This window comes from Scomber japonicus, chromosome 10 (genome assembly GCF_027409825.1).
Source record: "Scomber japonicus isolate fScoJap1 chromosome 10, fScoJap1.pri, whole genome shotgun sequence".
Lineage (NCBI taxonomy): Eukaryota > Metazoa > Chordata > Actinopteri > Scombriformes > Scombridae > Scomber > Scomber japonicus.
The window spans coordinates 1,880,151-1,898,388 of record NC_070587.1 but is presented as its reverse complement, the minus strand read 5'-3'; the positions used below and the strand labels follow the sequence as shown (position 1 = coordinate 1,898,388).

The following is an 18,238-nucleotide window of genomic DNA, read 5'->3' as shown; positions in this document are numbered from 1 at the left end:
AAGCACACCATCTGAGGTTAATGGGTTAATGGATGGCCTCTGGACAAGAGGTTTATTCACCCTAATCCACCTTTCACCAAGGACTTTACAAGAACAAGACAGGATAAAGGCTGAGATAAAGGGAGAGAGGAAGTGGACATGTGAACAAGAAAAGTGGTAATTATGGTGGTTGTAGTCATATGTTTTATTATATGACATATTAAAAATGAGTCAGCAAAAATGAAGCACAGGAATGGGGGAAAAAAAGCTTCATGATTTACAAAGCCAATAACTACACTTAATCCCCTGGTGAGTGCTTAAGCAGATCAAAGGAAATGACCTGAGGTGCGTACAGCGAGGGAAAGCAGGACAGACATATGAATTGATTTACACACACACACACACACACACACACACACACACACACACTGGAAACTGCCGTGGCCTGCAAAGCACAGGAAGGAGAATGAGGAAAAGTGTGAATATGACCTTGTCCTTTGTGTTTCCTGTCTTGGTAAACACGTTGTGAAAAGGCACCTGGGCTACTTAACACACAAAAACATCATTCATCAACATTTGACAAAAATGGGGCATTCATGTAATGGCAATGCTTTGGGTTCAAATCCAACCACGACCTTTGTCTCATGCATCCGTCCTCACCCTCCAGACAGAATTCCTGTTGCGCTCTGCTTAATCTATCTGATAAAAGTTGTAAAAAAAGCTTCATATCAATCAGGAAGTACTACATTGATTTGTGCTGTAGCCCTAAAGTCACACAAATTTGTGAAATCTAGTGCAAAGGATTGGGTTTTTCATTATCAAATCTATTTTTAAATGCACTCCCCTCTGAGATACAGCACCAAAACCCCACATCCAGGTCATAATTATCACATTTAAACTGGAACAGATATTTATATGGTCAGGATGTTTGGTGATTCAGCCACTGAGCGGTGCAAACTACCAATCTGCATCACACAGTTATTTTAGAAAGCCAGCTGCTCCCTCACTGGCCTGCTGGGCGTTCAGTCATTAATTGTGAGAACAAATGGCATTAATACACTGGGCTGCATATCTGTCAATCTCAGTCCAAAAATACTCAGCAATGCCCATGGCTTCAGTCTCCCACCCCAGCCATGCTGTACTGGGTTTGGCCTCAAGACAGTCTTGACAACATTTTCAAACCCTAAGGCCGACCTGTCTGTGCTGTGATGCATCACTGCATTTTTTTACCCCTTTGAAAAGCAGCAGCCAATAGTTGAAAGACATACACATTGCGTTTTTTTCCACTGTGGATAGCTCTGGATTGTTTTTTAGATGTTAGTATGATGTTTCACAGATCTGCACCAACTTTGCTTTTGATGTGTATAGATTGACAGCAGCACCTGTGTCTAGTTAATTAATATGAAGACATGCAAACACTGCAGCACAGCATAGTATTTGATGTGAAACATAGCCGACATGTACTGCAGGTATGTCAAAGTTCACCTTAACAGGCAATACAGGTCTCTAAATCTGCACACAATCATCTAAATGGACTTTGACGCTTTGGGGCGTGTTCCTTAGTCAACACAATTATTGTGCAAGATGCTCAAAATGAAACCAAGGGAGGTTCTTCAAAGTGATAATTAGAAGCTAACATGACTGAGCATGTGTTTAAATTTTTTGGAAACCCCTTGCATAACATTCACACGTGGTAGTACAACTAGTCCTGTACTGGAAGAGCCTGTGGTTCAATGGTTCAATGGTTACTCTCAGACTCAAACAAGCCTCTTGACTTGAAGTTTACAATCCCAACATCTGCTTTTTAAATACAAGCTCTTGAATAACAAAGTAGACAGAATAATAGCCTCCATACCATCGTCAACATTGGTCTAAATATGTTTTATTTAGCAAAAACATGATGTATAATCTGTCTAATGACAATGTATTCTGTAAAATCAAACACAATATGCTCTATTTTAAAAACTGTAAACTCAATAAAAAGTGATAATCTAAAGTGCTTTTGAAAAATAAACTTGATATATAAGACAGCAACCAAATCAATAATAATAATAATAATAATGCAGTTATGCACAATAATACTTTTCTTTCACAGAGAAAGTCCAGTGTAAAAAAAATAACATGTTATACAGTAATAACATATAAAAACTGTAAAATAAAACTGATGTTACTGACATTTCATCGCTCCTCTGGTGAAATGATATCCATTCATTTACCAAACTAACCCTTCATCTAGTCAATGTCTTTTCTTAAATAATTTTTTGGTAATAATGTTTGGAACAGCCATAATCCATTAATGAATCATACAGCATCCTATAAGCAACTTCTATCACCCTTCCAGACCCCAAACCTTCAGCGCTTTATGAACCATATAAACTCTTCATACCCACACATGTCTGAAACTTTCTCATCTTCATACTGTATTCCTTTACGTGTCACTTCCTGATCAACGGCATCCTCACAAGACCAAGACTGGGAATCCTTAAGCTCAATTTTGAACTGATACAACTCAGCATGTTAAATCTACACCTGCAGTGGATGCATGTACACACTCAGGAGAAACATCCTCTGTTTCCTTCACATATTTAAAAAAACAGCAGACAACTCTTTCTCGTAAAGTTCATCTCTTTTTCTTCTGCTGCCGAAGCACCTTTCTCCGTTTCAGGATCAGGTCGTGGAGTCTTTCCAGGCCCTCTTTGAGCCCGTCTCCTATGATGGCGCATGCTGGCTGCAGATGCCATGGTGTTGCAGGGCCCAGTTCTTTCAGAGCCAGCAACTTCTCAATTTCAGCCAGTCCAAGAGAGTGTCTCAGGTCCTGTTTGTTAGCCACCACCAGGAGGGGCACGCCTTGGTTTTCAGAGGTCTTGGCGATTTTATGGAGCTCTGTCTTTGCCTCCTCCATGCGCTCTGCATCCACAGAGTCCACCACGAATATGATGCCGTCCGTGCATCTCGTGTATGACTTCCACAGAGGGCGTAGCTTCTCCTGACCACCAACGTCCCAGAAGTGGAACGTCACAGTCCGGTGGCCACCCAGGGACACTTTGACCTTCTCTGCATTGAAACCTTTGGTGGGCACCGTGTTCACAAACTCATTGAACTGCAGCCGGTACAACACGGTGGTCTTCCCTGCAGAGTCCAACCCGAGGATGGCGATGTGAAAAGACTGGAAGAACGGGATGCTTGACAGCATGCTAGGTTGTTCCGACAATCCATTCCCCATCTTTCCTCATGGGGAAGGATTGGTGATTTGGGAGATTCGATCCACCTGTCCAACAATAATCCTCAGAGTTGCTTATATTCCAAAACGACTGCAGCAATTACCTGAAAGCATATTGTATTAATATGTTATTAAGGTTGAAACATAGGTTTACAGAGACAGTAGCACTTAAAAGCTGCACTAATCAATATGTTTACATTAAGAGTGGAGCAAATGCTGATAGGTAATGAGCAAAGTATCATTTGTACTGATGAACCCATAGAGAATTAAAACCTCACTGTTGTTGCCCTCAGCTCTTTTAACTTATATTTTAGTTTTCTGGCCTGCAAACTACAGTATATAACTCAATAACCTCGTCTCAGGATGCTTCTGTTTTTAGCAAAAACACTATGTAAAGCCTTCTGAACACTGTATGCCCAGCCAGCAGCATATGGCAGACAAAAATTAGTGACGAGTCAATGAACATTGTGAAGCGGGCTAAAGAGACAGATATTTTTCTCAAGAGCGATTGGACACCAACACAGAGTAAAATGAGAGTGACTACTAGACTAAACACAACTCAAAATTCATGCTTAAGTTGCTCCATATCAACTAGAAAAGGTGACCATTTGCTAACATGGTCTACATGACAACTTGACATGGTTATATAATATGTAAGATGTTATGTTTTTACCAATATGGCCTAAAAAAAACAGGTTATTAGCTTTGGTGAGGCCACGTGTGCAGCAGAAATACATGCAAATTATCTCGTGAGCAGTAAAAAATAGACATCAGCAAACAGAACAAATAGAATATGTTCCACTTATTTTGCTGATAGAAAAGTGTGATGACATTTTAGGCATGACTGCTAGTGTTTAGATGAGTGGTTGTCCATAAAGACACACACATAAAAGGGTATTTATTTTTCCTATCACTTAGTCAAACTACGCATTCATGCATCACTTACTACATATAACAGCTTTAATGATCAATAAGACCTTTGACCTGCATGTTGTAAGTCAAAATTATACTATTACCCTGCTTGAATAGAGCAAAAACACTATCAAAGGTGCCATGACAGAAATATACTTGATAAGGAGTTCACACCTACTAGAATTTACTACATAGAAATGAATGCCACCTTGTTATAATACATTTAATCCACAGTATCACTGTTACATTCCTATGGGGATAAACTATGATAATATCCTTCTTAATGCTATTACATGCTAAATAGAGCTCAGACTGTAATAATTACTCAGTGATTCATGTGGATAGTTTTCTTAGGTGGATGTTGTATTAAAATTACAGAGGGCTGACACCTTGAATTGAACAAGTATTTACATGGCAGGTGAACACACACACACACACACACACAGAGAGAGAGAGACACACACACACATGCACATTTATACACACAGCTCAGTTACCTACCAGTCTGTAGCCACAAAATTAAACCTGCACCGAACAGAAACACGATTCCTCCAGCTTCTATAACAACCTTTTAGATATTTATGTCCTGTTGTATTTCCACCTGAACGACTGAAAAACCCTCGCTAGACGCGGTCAAACACTCCCAGTCTGTCGTCGGCGCCCTGTGTGGATCCACTGCTGCTGTGTGTGTGTGTGTGTGTGTGTGTGTGTGTCAGCTCTGGATCAACGCCCACACGGACACTGCGGGATCATGTGATTGGTTCGAACGCTTCCCTCTCTGTCAGCTGATTGGCTAAGACAGCTGTCAATCACGAGACAAGCCCAGGGAACCGAGGACACCTGTTGCTCGGTCGTGTCTGTCACACCATTTTACGTGTTTTCTTCATTTTCTCACGTCAACATTTCGGTGCTGTGGAGCTGCAGGTTGTAACCAGCGTGTGTAAACTCAGTGTTATAGCTAAAGGAAGCTGGGGAAGCTGGTCAATTCCCATGAGAGAGAAAAAATGTATGAATGAATGAAGTTTAAACTCCTATTTTTGGACATATTGTGTGGTTGCATGAACTTGCAGATTTGTATGGAAGCCCATTTTCGCCAATGTGATGGAAATAAAGATCATATAATGTCAATATAAAGAGAAATAGTCTCAAAATAATGACTTATCACCTTAAAATAATGACTTAGTAACTCAAAATAATGAATTATCCTTTCAAAATAACAACTTAGTAACTCTAAATAACATGAGATATAAGATACTATCTCAAAAAAATGACTCACCAACTCAAAATAATAAGATATTATCTCAAACTAATGACTTAGTAACTCAAATACGATAGCTACTCTCCAAATACTGACTCAGTAACTCAATAAAATGAAAAAACCTTCTCAAAATAATGACTTAGTATCTCAAAAATATTGACATAGCCTATTAATAAGTCACAAGTCATTATTTTTGAAATGCTTTCTCTTTATTTTGAGAAAGATTTTCATTATAATGACTTAAATAGGCTATGTTTTCCCATCACATTGGCGGAAATGGGTTTCCATACATAGAAGACGCCTATGGGAGAAAGTATTAACGTGAGATTCCTGAATCAGTCGCGTTGTTTTGTAGTCCTTTCGCGGTATTTTTGTAGTCCTTTACTGAACCGTATAAACACATAAGTCAGATAGTAGCCTGGTAGCTGTTTGCTCCACAGTTTTGGACATTTACAATCGCTTAAAAGTCAAATTAAAACTTACCGTAGTAGATGCAAGCTCGACGAGTCAGCGCGTTTTCCCTTTTCTGAATCTCTGTCCGTGTGTGTGTGTGTGTGTGTGTGTGTGTGTGTGTGTGTGGACACGTCCTGCAGAAAACAGCACCGCCCCTCATTCATCCGCGTGTTTTTGTTTAAAACGATTGGTCAGAGGAAAGAAAGCACCCCAGCCCCTCTGCAGCAGCCCACCATGCATGAAGTATTATAAACAGTGACCGGCTTATATAACCTGCCTTTGATTTAGGTCATCTCTGGGTTTTCAGCTGTTCATTTTACACACAGATATATACTGTATTAACCCTTTATAGGACACTCATTGAAAGGAAGGAAGGGAGGAAGGAAGGAAGGAAGGAAGGGGAAGGAAGGACGGAGGAAAGAAGGAAGGAAGGAAGGAAGGTAGGGGGGAGGAAAGAAAGAGAAGGAGGGAGGGAGGGAAGAAAGAAGGGAGGAAGAAGAAAGGAGGGATGGAGGAAGGAAAGAAGAAACGGAGGAGAGAAGGAGGGAGGGAGGAAAGGAAGGAAGGAAGGACGGAGGAAATAAGGAACGAGGGAGGGAGAAAGGAAAAGAGGAAGGGAAGAAAGAAGGCAGGGAGGAAGGAAGGTTGGGAGGAAAGACAGAGAAGGAGGGAGGAAGGGAAGAGAGAAGGAAGGAAGAAGAAAGGGGGTGGAGGAAGGAAAGAAGGAAGGGAGGAGAGAAGGAGGGAGGGAGGAAGGACAGATGGAAGAAAGGAAGGAAGGAGGAGAGAAGGAGGGAGGGAGGAAGGAAGGAAGGACGGAGGAAATAAGGAACGAGGGAGGGAGAAAGGAAAAGAGGAAGGGAAGAAAGAAGGCAGGGAGGAAGGAAAGGAAGGAAGGAAGGAAGGAACGATATTTTGGGATATTTACAGAAGTTACCAAATATAATTATTTGCCCAATAAAGGGTTAACCCTCGTATTGTTCTCCCGGGTCAAATTGACCATTTTGTCTGTTGTATTTTATGAAAAATATTTAAAAAAATTAAATAATAATAAAAACTACAGAAACAAGATAACAAAATCAAATCAATGATGTAATTAGTTTTTGTTTTTTTTGCTGAGAATAGTAAAACTTTTGGCAAACTTATGATTTATATGTTTAATTTGTTTTCCTACAGTACTTTTTTTATCATTGGCAAAAGACTTTTATATGGTAGGCCTACTGTAAAGAAGAATAACACAATCAAATACCATCTTTATTATCCCTGCATGCTGCAATAAACATTTCTCATGAGATGGAAGATTGTATTGCTTTATGAAAAGGATCACAGGGTATTAAAATAAGAAAAACAGACAGCAGCCTTTGGGGTCATGCGGTTTAATGCAGCTGACTGATATTCTTTTGAATTTATATTTAGTGTGTGAGTTATGCACAGTCACAGATGGTCATTTAAAGCAGCTATTTCAGATATGCTGTGAACATGTGCAGCAGGCTTCATGTGTTTATATTTCTTGGGTTACCGGATGAGCAGCTGTCAGTCGACCAGTGGGCGTCTCAAAGCGGTTCATGACAGACACCACAGTCATTGCATGTCTTCTTCTGCCATCATCCTCAAGCTAAAATAATCTCTGATAATGCATTTTTTTCATTTTTTGTGCTTGCAGCGGGGTCATCCCTATGTTCCCCGGGTCCTATGTTCCCCGGTCACATACAAAGCGGGAGTTAGCAGCCGAGTTAGCCGCCGAGGTAGCAGCCGAATTAGCTGCTGAGCTAGCAGCCGAATTAGCCGCCGAGCTAGTAGCAGAGTTAGCAGCCGAGCTAGCAGCCGAATTAGCCGCCGAGTTAGCCGCCGAGCTAGCAGCCGAATTAGCCGCCGAGTTAGCAGCCGAATTAGCCGCCGAGCTAGCAGCCGAATTAGCCGCCAAGCTAGCAGCCGAGTTAGCCACCGAGCTAACAGCGGAGTTAGCCGCTGAGCTAGCAACCGAGTTAGCCGCGATCGGGGAACATAGGGCCCGGGGAACATAGGTACGCTCCCCTTGCAGCTGCGTTACCACTCACTGTAATTGTTTTTCATTTATACTGTATTGAAACAAATACTTGTAAACTTTGTAGCAACGTGGTAATAAAACATAACATAACTGTATTTTGTTAAGTTATAGTTTTATCCCCACTTCCTGTTTGATTTATGATCTGTCTTTCCAGGAGTTTGAGAGTTTCTCTTCCACGCGGTCCAAGAATGCACTGTAGGCCCCTCGTCTTTGGCGGTGTCTCTGTGAAGCAGACACTCAGAGTCAGTACAGGTGTAACTTTAAATAGTTGTAATTATTGCAATCAAACTCTTCCTGTTAGGTAGCATTCAGGAGCTGGCCTATAAGAGCAGAGTGGGCTCATTGGGAGGGGACTCTTAAAGAGACAGGAGCTCAAACGGCCTGTTAACCTTCATGTCGTCCTCCCGGGTCAAACTGACCCCGTCTGTTTTGACTGTTCCTTCCTTCCTTCCTTCCTTCCTTCCTTCTTTCCTTCCTTCGTTCCATCTGTCCTTCCTCCCTCCTTCTCTTTCTTTCCTTCCTCTCTCTTCCCTCCTTCCTTCTGTCTTCCATCCTTCCTTCCTCCCTTCCATCCATCCATCCTTCCTCCCTCCCTTCCTTCCTTCCTCCCTTCCATCCATCCATCCTTCCTTCCTCCCTCCTTTCCTTTCCTTCCTTCTTCCTTCCTGTGTTCTTTTCCTCCCTTCCAACTGTCCTTCCTACCTTTCCTCCTCCTGTCCTTCCTTCTTTCCTTCCTTCCTTCCTTCCGTCTGTCCTTCCTTCTTTCCATCCTTCAGTCTGTCCGTCTGTCTGTCCTTCCTACCTTCCTTTTTTCCTTCCTTCCACGTGTCCTTCCTCCCTTTCCTCCTTCTGTCTTTCCTTCTTTCCTTCCTCGCTTTCCTTCTGTCCTTCCTTCCGTCTGTCTGTCCTTCCTCCCTTTCTTCCGTCTGTCCTTCCTCCCTTCCTTTTTTCCTTACTTCGTTCCTTCCTTCCACCTGTCCTTTCTCCCTTTCCTCCTTCTGTCCTTCCTTCTTTCCTTCCTCCCTTTTCTTCTGTCCTTCCTTCCATCTGTCCTTCCTACCTTTCTCCCCTCATTCCTTTTGTCTGTCTTTCCTTCCTTCCCTTCTTATTTCCTTCCTTCCTTCTTTTCTTCCTGTCTTCTTCCTTCCTTCCTTCCCTCCCTCCATCTTTTTAATGATCCGGCCCACATGAGAGCAAATTGTTCTGCATGTGGCCCTTGAATGGAAATGAGTTTGACACCTCTGCTGTACATGATTGTAGTTTGTATTAGAAGTGACTTTTTATGTAGCTGTAATGTTGCAACACCATCTACTAACTGTGTAGGAAGCTGATTTTGGGGGCCAGGGCTGGTGAGGGAGCATGAGCCTTTCATCCCATCTGGGCTCTGCAGGTTTAAAGGTGTTCATCTTTGTCTTTGTGTCCCTCAAACTAAAGTCAGTCTCCAATCTGGTGGTGCGCACTGGAATAGAAAAGATATTCATTTATTAACCCTCCTGTTGTCCTCGAGTCAAGGAAGGAAGGAAGGAAGGGAGGGAGGGAGGAAGGGAGGAGAGGAAAGGAAAGGAAAGGAAAGGAAAGAAGGAAGGAAAGTAGGGAGAAAGGGAGGAAGGAAGAAGGAAGGAAAGGAGGGAGGAAGGGAGGAAAGGAAAGACGGAAGAAGGAAGGAAAGGAGGGAGGAAGGAAGGAAGAAGGGAGGAAAGGAAAGAAGGACAGGAAAGAAAGAGAGAAGGAGGGAGAGAGGCAAGAAGGAAGGGAGAAAGGAATAAGGAAGGAAAGGAGGGAGGAAGGAGGGAAGGAAAGACAGATGGAAGGAAGGAAGGGAGGAAAGAAGAATAAGACGGGGTCAATTTGACCCGGGAGGACGACACAAGGGTTAATCTGTTGGTGCAGACTTTGTATTCAACAATGAACAGAAACAAGCTTTTGACAGAATAAGACTAAACAAAGATCATGTTGTTCCTTCCATCTGTCCTTCCTTCCTTTCTTCCTTCTGTCCTTTCTTCCCTCCTTCCTTTTGCCTGTCTTTCCTTCCTTCCTTCATTCTATCCTTTCTACCTTCCTTCATTCTATCCTTTCTTCCATCTGTCCTTCCTTCCTTCCTTCATTCTATCCTTTCTACCTTCCTTCATTCTATCCTTTCTTCCATCTGTCCTTCCTTCCTTCCTTCATTCTATCATTTCTACCTTCCTTCCCTTCTTTCTTTTGCCTGTCCTTCCTTCCTTCATTCTATCCTTCCTACCTTTCTTCCTTGGGTCCTTCCTTCCCTTCTTTCTTTTGCCTGTCTGTCCTTCCTTCCCCTCCCTTTATTCCACCTACCTTCCTTGCTTCCTTCCTTCCATTTGTCCTTCCTACCTTTCTTCCCTCCTTCCTTTTGCCTGTCGTTCCGTCCTTCCTTCCCTTCTTATTTCCTTCCTTTCTTCCTTCCTTCCCTCCATCTTTTTAATAACCCGGCCCAGATCAGATCAAATTGGTCTGTATGTGGCCCTTGAATGAAAATGAGTTTGACACCTCTGTTTTAGAGTCTGAGATAAAGTCCCAGCCACAGTTATCTAAAGGAAAATAAATGAAATGTCAAAGTTGAACCACTTACTAATGTCCAAGTGCCTTAATCTTAAACTCAGGTTACCGGGGTCCCTCTCATATGCAGTTACTATATCTGGAAGGTCTTCATCAAGCTGAAAGAGAGGAGATAAAAGAAAAATATAAAATCATTTTCTTCAAGTCAATCTTTTGTGTTTATCGCCATCTAGTGGTCAAACTAAATATTACAACATGCTTTCCTCTCTTGTAGTTTAGTCTTTATATTTGTCACTATTTTGGAGCAATGCAGCTTGTAAATATACCAATGAAAACTAATTCTTTGTTGTTTGTTTATTTCTAATCTTTAAATTTTAAATTTTAAATGTTAAGGTTTACGTTTATAAATCTCACATCTGGCATACACTAGTCTCATCCACAGCATCCTGTGTTCTTGTCCTTCCTTCCTACCTTCCCTTTTTCCTTTCTTCGTTCCTTCCTGCCTTTCTTCCTTCTGTCCTTCCTTCCTCCCTTCTGTCCTTCCTTCCTCCCGTTCTGCCTTCCTTCCTTCTGTCTTTCCTTCCTTCTGTTCTTCCTTCCTCCCTCCCTTCTGTCTGTCCTTCCTTCCTTCCTTCCTCCCTTCTGTCTGTACTTCCTCCCGTTCTTCCTTCCTTCCTTCTTTCTTTCCTTCCTCCCGTTCTTCCTTCCTCCCTCCCTTCTATCTGTCCTTCCTTCTTTCCTTCCTTCCTTCCTTCTCCGTTCCTTCCTTCTGTCTTTCCTTCCTCCCGTTCTTCCTTCCTTCCTCCCGTTCTTGTTTTTCAAGATGCACAACAATCAATAGAAGAGGGTCTACTCATATTTTGTGTTTACAGATACTTACCGGTCTGAAGTTATGAGGTTTGTGGTTCTTGAAAGGCCCAGAAGGATATTTCCCCTTCTTGACAAACATAAGTTCAGAAGCCAGAGCATCAGGAGGTCGATATGATGTGATGAACTTTGGAGAGTCTTTCCTTTTGTGATTCTCATGTAAAATATTTGGTAGAAATATTCCAATTCTCTTCTTTGTTTCACTTGGTTTGGACACAGCTAGATTCGCACACGGCTTTCTTTCTTTCTTTTGAGGAATCGACAGAGATCTGTACAGTTTAAGAGAGAAATCTGGTGGCTTGATGCTCCACACGTCGCCTCTTTTTTACGTTACCTGCTCACCTTGAATTTCATTTAGATATATTTCTCCTGGCCTGTCACTTCTACACAAGTTTAAATCCACAGAGTTTGAGGTTGAACTGTAGCCCCAGACAGTGTGGCACAAGAGCTGATTACAGCTGACACAACACATAAAAAGTGCTGCTTGGTAACCAGCTCCTTTAGTCTTAACAAAAAGAATTAAGTGGGCTGAGCTCAGTTGGACATTTAACAAAAGCAGAGAACTTAGCAACAGTGCAAACAATGTGCCCTCTGAGGAGCAATGCAGCTTGTAAATACCAATGAAAACTAATTCTGTGTTTATTTCTAATCTTTAAATTTTAAATGTTAAGGTTTACATTTATAAATCTCACATCTGGCATACACTAGTACACATCCACAGCAACATGTCGTTCAGTGATGATTATGAAAACATCATCAGACCGTCACAAGTGAACGTGGATATTTGCCAATGTGAGATCAGTTCAAGTACTCCAAATGCCTCAAGGAGTAAACCTTTACTGGATTAACAAACTCCAAATCCTACACGTATTCCTGTTTAGCATACTACACAGTACAGTAGGGACTCATGGTTTCCTTGCTGAAGAAAACTGAAAGGGAACCAAAAATCAGCTGTACTGACTTTATTTAATTATGATGTTAGTTGATATTAGTAATTAAATAAAATAAGTCAGAGGCGGTGTGCAGGAGGAGTCAGTCCACCATTGAAAAAAGCTTTTTTTTTTTTTTTTTTTTTTTTTAGGCCCTAAAACTTGACTGGCTGAAGGGTCTCGCTCCCACTCCACTTTTTATTCTCTCGTTGCATAAAACCGATCGATATCTACATTTAGACACGGCTACGCCTCATAGAGAGAGATAGAGATAGAGATAGAGATAGAGAGAGAGAGAGAGAGAGAGAGAGATAGATAGATAGATAGATAGATAGATAGATAGATAGATAGATAGATAGAGAGAGAGAGAGAGAGAGAGAGAGAGAGAGAGAGAGAGAGAGAGAGAGAGAGAGAGAGAGAAAGACAGAGACAGAGACAGAGACAGAGAGATTTCCTGTCTGTGTGTAGTCAGTCCTCACTTCTTCCCAACATTAAGACACTGGACTGTTTTAACTCTTCAGGCCTGTAAAGGGTTAAAATGTGAAAATAAACGTATGAATAACTTCACACATTCTTTTTTTGTGGACCCAGCATCAAATTTCTGCTTTTAATCCATTTTGAGAGAATATATTAGAGGATTATGGTAAAAATGTCTAAGTGGCGTAACCATAAAAAAAACTTTGTACCAAATAATTCAACTTGCTTAAAAACAGTAACTAGTCAATAAAACACCATATCAACTAGTTTGGCATGATCTTACATTATAACTTTTATATTAAATAAAGCTAATGGAATACTATTGTTCTAAATATTACATTATTTTAGTTTTTTGAAATACTTTGAAACCTGTCACATTGTGGAGTCATCTTCCATCTGAGGTATTCAAAAGACTTACATGCAGTTTTAAGGTTTTAAGACTTTGTTTTTGGTTAAAGTAGAAATAGGTTAAGCTTAGGCTAAGTGTAATGTTTAGACATGTAGCAGTAACAGTTAATGCCGCTATATGTTTCACTGGGATTTGTTTCATTTGTCCTTTATTTATCCAGTAAACATCTTAAAACCTCAATTTCTAGAGAGACTCAAGCCAAGAGAGCAGCACAAAAACATTGTTTCAACAAATACAAACATGAACAGGCAAAGACAAATTTTACAGGCTATGAAAGAATAAAGACAATATCCAGTTAAGATGTATAAGCAGAAACACAAATTTAGAAGTAAATGCATGTAATTCCAGGAGAAAGGAGCAAAACATAAAAGCAAGGAATGTCTCATAATCCTACCAACAAAAACTTGTGTTGTCAGAACAATATGTAAGATCCTATAATCACATACAATTTTAATTATTGCATATGGCCTTTAAGGTTGAGGTAAATCTCCAGGGAACTCGTGGAAGTCTGTGTATTGTTCTCACTAAAACAATTGTGTGTGTGTAATGTTTAAATGACGCCACAAGATGGCAGCAGATACCAGAGTTATCTCTAGGCACTTTCCACATAGAGCAGGTTCTAAACCGAACTCTTCAGGTTTTAGTTTTAAAGAGACCCAACATTCCCACATGAGGAAGAGTGGCAAGAAAAAACTCCCTTTTAACAGGAAGTAACCTCAGAACCAGACTCAGAGTGGGAGAACATCTGCCTCGACCGTTTGGGGTAGAGAGGAGAGAGAGGAAGGAGAGGAGAGAGAGAGGAAGGAGAGGAGAGAGAGAGGAAGGAGAGGAGAGAGAGAGGAAGGAGAGGAGAGAGAGGAGAGGAGAGAGAGAGGAGAGAGAGAGAGAGGAAGGAGAGAGAGGAAGGAGAGGAGAGAAGCACATTGAAGGTCCGGGACTGGAATCCGTCAGGCCCAGATTACCTGTGAGACCAGAAAGCACAGACAACTCCGGGGAAGAAGTTTAGCTTATTGAATGCATTAATAGAACATGAATGTTAATGGATATAGATGGATGGATAGAGAGAGAGAGAGGGAGGAGGAGAGAGGAGCCCAGTGCATCATGGGGGTCCCCCGGCAATCTAAACCTATGGCAGCATAAGTTAAGAGCTCAAAGAGCCTGTTTAATTCTGTTTTTATAAAATAAATTTGAAGTTTAGACCGAGTAAAGAGATAAAATGCAGCAAAGAAAGCAGTAGGATCCAGTCAGTGGCCTTTTGACAGTGAAGAGTAAACTGAGAGGAACAATGGTTGAGGTTTGGCCACCTGACTTCCCGACTAAATTCATCTGAAAGTCCTGAAATAAACAGTCCTGGTAACTCAGTGTACTGCAGTATAATGAATGCTTACGTACGCAGAGAGCCTTGAGAGACAGGCTCGGACTTGGCATTCAGAGATGATGCTTCTTCCAGATTCCCTGCATGCTGCAATCGCTCTGGATGAAAGCTAGTCTGCTACATAAGACATTTTTACAGACTAAACCTCCCAGAAAAGTTAGAGAAATAGTCTGGAAAGGAGATTGTAGTAAAAGGGAAAAGATGCTGTTTTTCCTTCATGCTTTATTGATTAGTGTAGAACATCTGGCTTCTGAAGTGATCAAATCTCAATATACATAAATATAGAAAACATTACAGCACAGCAAATGTTTTTCTCTTTTCCCTCAATTTTAAATATGGTGGGTTGATACTGTAACCTTTCTTTTATATTGGACATGCAGCCTCCTCTATGTTAAAGTCCCTACATGCTATTTATGACTCATCACTGACATTTATCACTGATGATCCCATCCATATCATGATATATCATAATTATTCCTATATACTATTATTATAATTACGATTAAAGAGGCACTGTCATGATAGAGGGCACTTTCATTTGGTGTGCCAATGAATTTAAAGCTGCAATTTTCAATAGTTTTGTAATGGATGAAAAAAATTCACAGATATTTATCTTTTTCTACAGTTTCCCTTTAGCTGTACATAGTGTTTTAGTGTCTTTAGGCTTATTGTTTTAATTTTACAGCCCTTTACTGTTGCACTCAGCTACCCCATTTCCAGCTACAGCAACAACAACAAAAGCCACTGCACACTACGGGGAGTTCCTGTCCTCTGAAAAGAAGCCAATGTGGAAGTAACTTAGAGCTGCATTCTAGCAAAAGGCCACCAGGGGGCGACCGTCTCTATACAAGTCAATGGAGAATTCACCAACTTCTCACTTGATTTCTAACCTCAGTAAACGTTTTCAAAATGTGTTTATGGTCTCAATCGCTAGTTTAAAGCCTTCTTCAATGCAGTATGATGTTCATTTGGGACATTTTGGCCTCCCTGATTTTATATGTGACGAGAAAGCAGGGTATGCATTAGGGCGTGGCTACGTCCTGATTGACAGGTTGATTGACCAATGTCCTCGAGATCCAGCCCTCGCAACCAATCGCAGCCTCCCCGCTCCGCCCATGGCCCCGCCTCATGCCCATATAAGTAGAATCTGTGTTTTTATTTTTCCCAGCATGCACCTGAAATTTTCAAGATGGCGCTGCCTAGATTAGAAACTATTGGCTTCCGAGCAGCAGTCCACAAACCAATGGGTGACGTCACAGATTTTACGTCCATTTCTTATATACAGTCTATGCACACTACCTGCCCAACATCAAACATCAACGATGGAGCATTTATCAGCTTCCTTCCTCCCTCTTTTCCTCCCTCCCTCTTTTCCTCCCTTCCTTCCTTCTTCCCTCCTTTACTCCCTTCCTTTGTTCCTTCCTTCCTTCCTCCGTCTTTTCCTCCCTTCCTTCCTCATTTCCTTCTTTCCCCAATTCCTTCCTTCCTCTTTCCTCCCTTCCTTCCTCATTTCCTTCCTTCCTTCCTTCCTTCCTTAACCTGAGCACAACAGGAGGGTTAAATAATACAATCACACATATGTATATCTATATATATATAGATATGGATATATATGCAGACAGTACAGAATGAGTGTGAGTCACTAATCTATTTTCTCCACTTTTTAACTGCTTTTCATTTTTAGTTTTGAGCTATGTTATTCAAGATGTCAGGAATCCTTTAAAAATGTATTTGTTTGTTTGTCACTGTGCTAATGTGCTAGGGGAGGTCATAGTGGTAGAAAAACAGACGCTTCAGAAAGGCAGAGGAGAGACTCTCATGCACTCAAACACTGATCTGTATGCCAGAGAGTTTATCCAGACAGTTGTTGCAGCAGTCACTTTGTTTGTACCGACTCGGACAGCTGACACGAGGGGGGAAAGGCAACAAGAAACCCGAGCTGAGACCAAACAGCGCCTGTGAAGGAGCTGACCCCGCCTGCTCCTGTAAAACCAGGAGCCTCCACCTTCATAGGCTCCTTTCGACCTCTGGCCTCACAGCTCCGTGTCTGACAAAGTCCTGTTTTTGTATCCAGTGACATTTACAGCCACCGTGCAATCAGTGGTTTGGCTGAAACAATTATGTCAGATGATGTGACATGTGCCTGAGATGCTACTTTTGACCCAGTGGCCTCAAAGTCATCTCTGTGGCACTCTGACAACATGATGGTGCCTAATTGCATCGTTGTTTGAACACAGAGAAAAACCCCCCACAGATAAATCATCCTGCAACACACAGAAGCGTATAAATGTTGTAACTGCTGAAGGAAACAGAAACAAGCTAAGACTATCCAAAGCTAAGCTGAAGACACGGTTCCCCACATACTGGTCTCATTTATGGACTCTTTTCCGACGTCTGACTTTGTGTCAGGACCTCCATCTGTTTTTACTGTTGTTTGAACATCAACATTAAAGCATGAGAGGATTTCTGGTTTTTGCCATCACTTGCCCATCCCCTCAAATCAGACGCTCTTCCTTCCTTTTTGCTCTTTGCTTTCATCTGGGCTCAGACGGAGGAGGGGGAGTATGCTTTAAATCAAAAGATGTTAAACGTGGTAAATCCTGAAATGTAATAAATGTGGATACAACACACACACTCCTAAACTGATAGTTATGAATTTGCAATGCTGATTTCATTCATACATTTTTTTTGATCTGTTATTTTTAGGGCTGTCAGCGTTAACACGTTAATCGCGATTAGATTAATGCAATCCATAACGCGTTCATTTTTTAAAATCGCATTTTGATGTTGCAAGCCTTTTTGTCCCTTCTACTCACCCGTAGACGGCTCCTCTAGCTGTAGCGCTATGCTTTGAAGTGGCCTCCTGCAGTAAACCTACCGTGCTGATGGAAAGTAAGAGAGCTACTGGACTTTTGAACGGCTTGTTTAACTTTAAAACACTTCCAGACGCTTCAGTTGACAAGTCAAAAGTAAAATGCAACCTGTGTCAAACGGAGTTTAACTACCACCGGAGTACGTGGAGTTTGAGTTAGCACCTCCACGCTAAACACCCAGGTGCAGCCAAGCCAGCCTCAGCTCCACCAAAGGACCATTTTGGAGTGTGGGAGTCGCAGCAGAGCCGTGATTGATTCCCAGTTAAGACACTCTGGTAAGAAATGCTTTACATTATGGGCTTAAAACTGCCTTGAAATGTAAAATAACAGGATTTTAAACATGCAATTCAAAACGCGATTAATCACGATTAACTGTGGAAATTCTGCAATTAATCTCGATTAAAAAATTAATCGTTTGACAGCCCTAGTTATTTTGTGATGAAGTTGCATAATTTTCTTTTTATAACTCACATTTTCCCTGTGAGTTAAACTTCCCACATCTACTTCAACATGAGTGATTCCCTATTTCTGGAGATTATTAAATCACTAGACAATAGCACAAGTCATTGTACATTAGTTTTGCTTGAATTCTGAAGTTGAAAGATCTAATTTGTTGAAAACATGGCCTTTGTTCAGTATTTAAGTTAAGTTCAGCCAATAAACTAGATATAAATGAAAGCAATACAGGGTTATTGAGTAAGAGTAACTTGATGTGGTTAAGTTAGTCTTAATTAAGTTTAGTTTGTCCAATTAAAATGATGTTAAATACAGCATTTCAGATACTAGTACACTCATTGCTTTATGAAGTAATAGCAGTAAAATATGTTTACTTACATATTATATTTCGATGATAGAAGGAGGAAAAGAGGAAGGAATTTAGGAGAGAAGGAAGGGAGGAAGGAATGACGGAAGGAGGGAAGGA

At 41.2% G+C, this 18,238-nt stretch overlaps 2 protein-coding genes across 3 annotated transcripts; both read right to left on the bottom strand.

Annotated features, from left to right (window-relative positions):
- Window positions 1–1,845: 1,845 nt before the first annotated feature.
- arl4aa (ADP-ribosylation factor-like 4aa) lies at window positions 1,846–5,912 on the bottom strand. 2 transcript variants are annotated; one of them, XM_053327423.1, is made up of 2 exons: window positions 5,853–5,912; window positions 1,846–3,303 (listed from the first exon to the last, which is right to left on the bottom strand). In XM_053327423.1, exon 2 carries the CDS (start codon window positions 3,200–3,202, stop codon window positions 2,600–2,602), a length of 603 nt encoding a protein of 200 aa, XP_053183398.1. In that variant the 5' UTR covers window positions 3,203–3,303; window positions 5,853–5,912; the 3' UTR covers window positions 1,846–2,599. The 2 variants fall into 2 exon arrangements, with proteins under 2 accessions (XP_053183398.1, XP_053183397.1); XM_053327422.1 differs by lacking the exon at window positions 5,853–5,912 and adding an exon at window positions 4,613–4,990.
- Window positions 5,913–8,004: 2,092 nt separating this feature from the next.
- On the bottom strand, window positions 8,005–16,664 carry si:dkey-30e9.6 (uncharacterized protein LOC564083 homolog). Its single transcript, XM_053326840.1, is given in 5 exon segments — window positions 8,005–8,091; window positions 9,186–9,315; window positions 10,453–10,544; window positions 11,267–11,573; window positions 16,606–16,664. Coding segments are annotated over 5 exon segments (675 nt in total).
- Between the last annotated feature and the right edge of the window lie 1,574 nt (window positions 16,665–18,238).

Bases quoted from the DNA above. Each gene is read 5' to 3' on its own strand.
- arl4aa (XM_053327423.1), bottom strand. From the start codon at position 3,202: ATGGGGAATGGATTGTCGGAACAACCTAGCATGCTGTCAAGCATCCCG.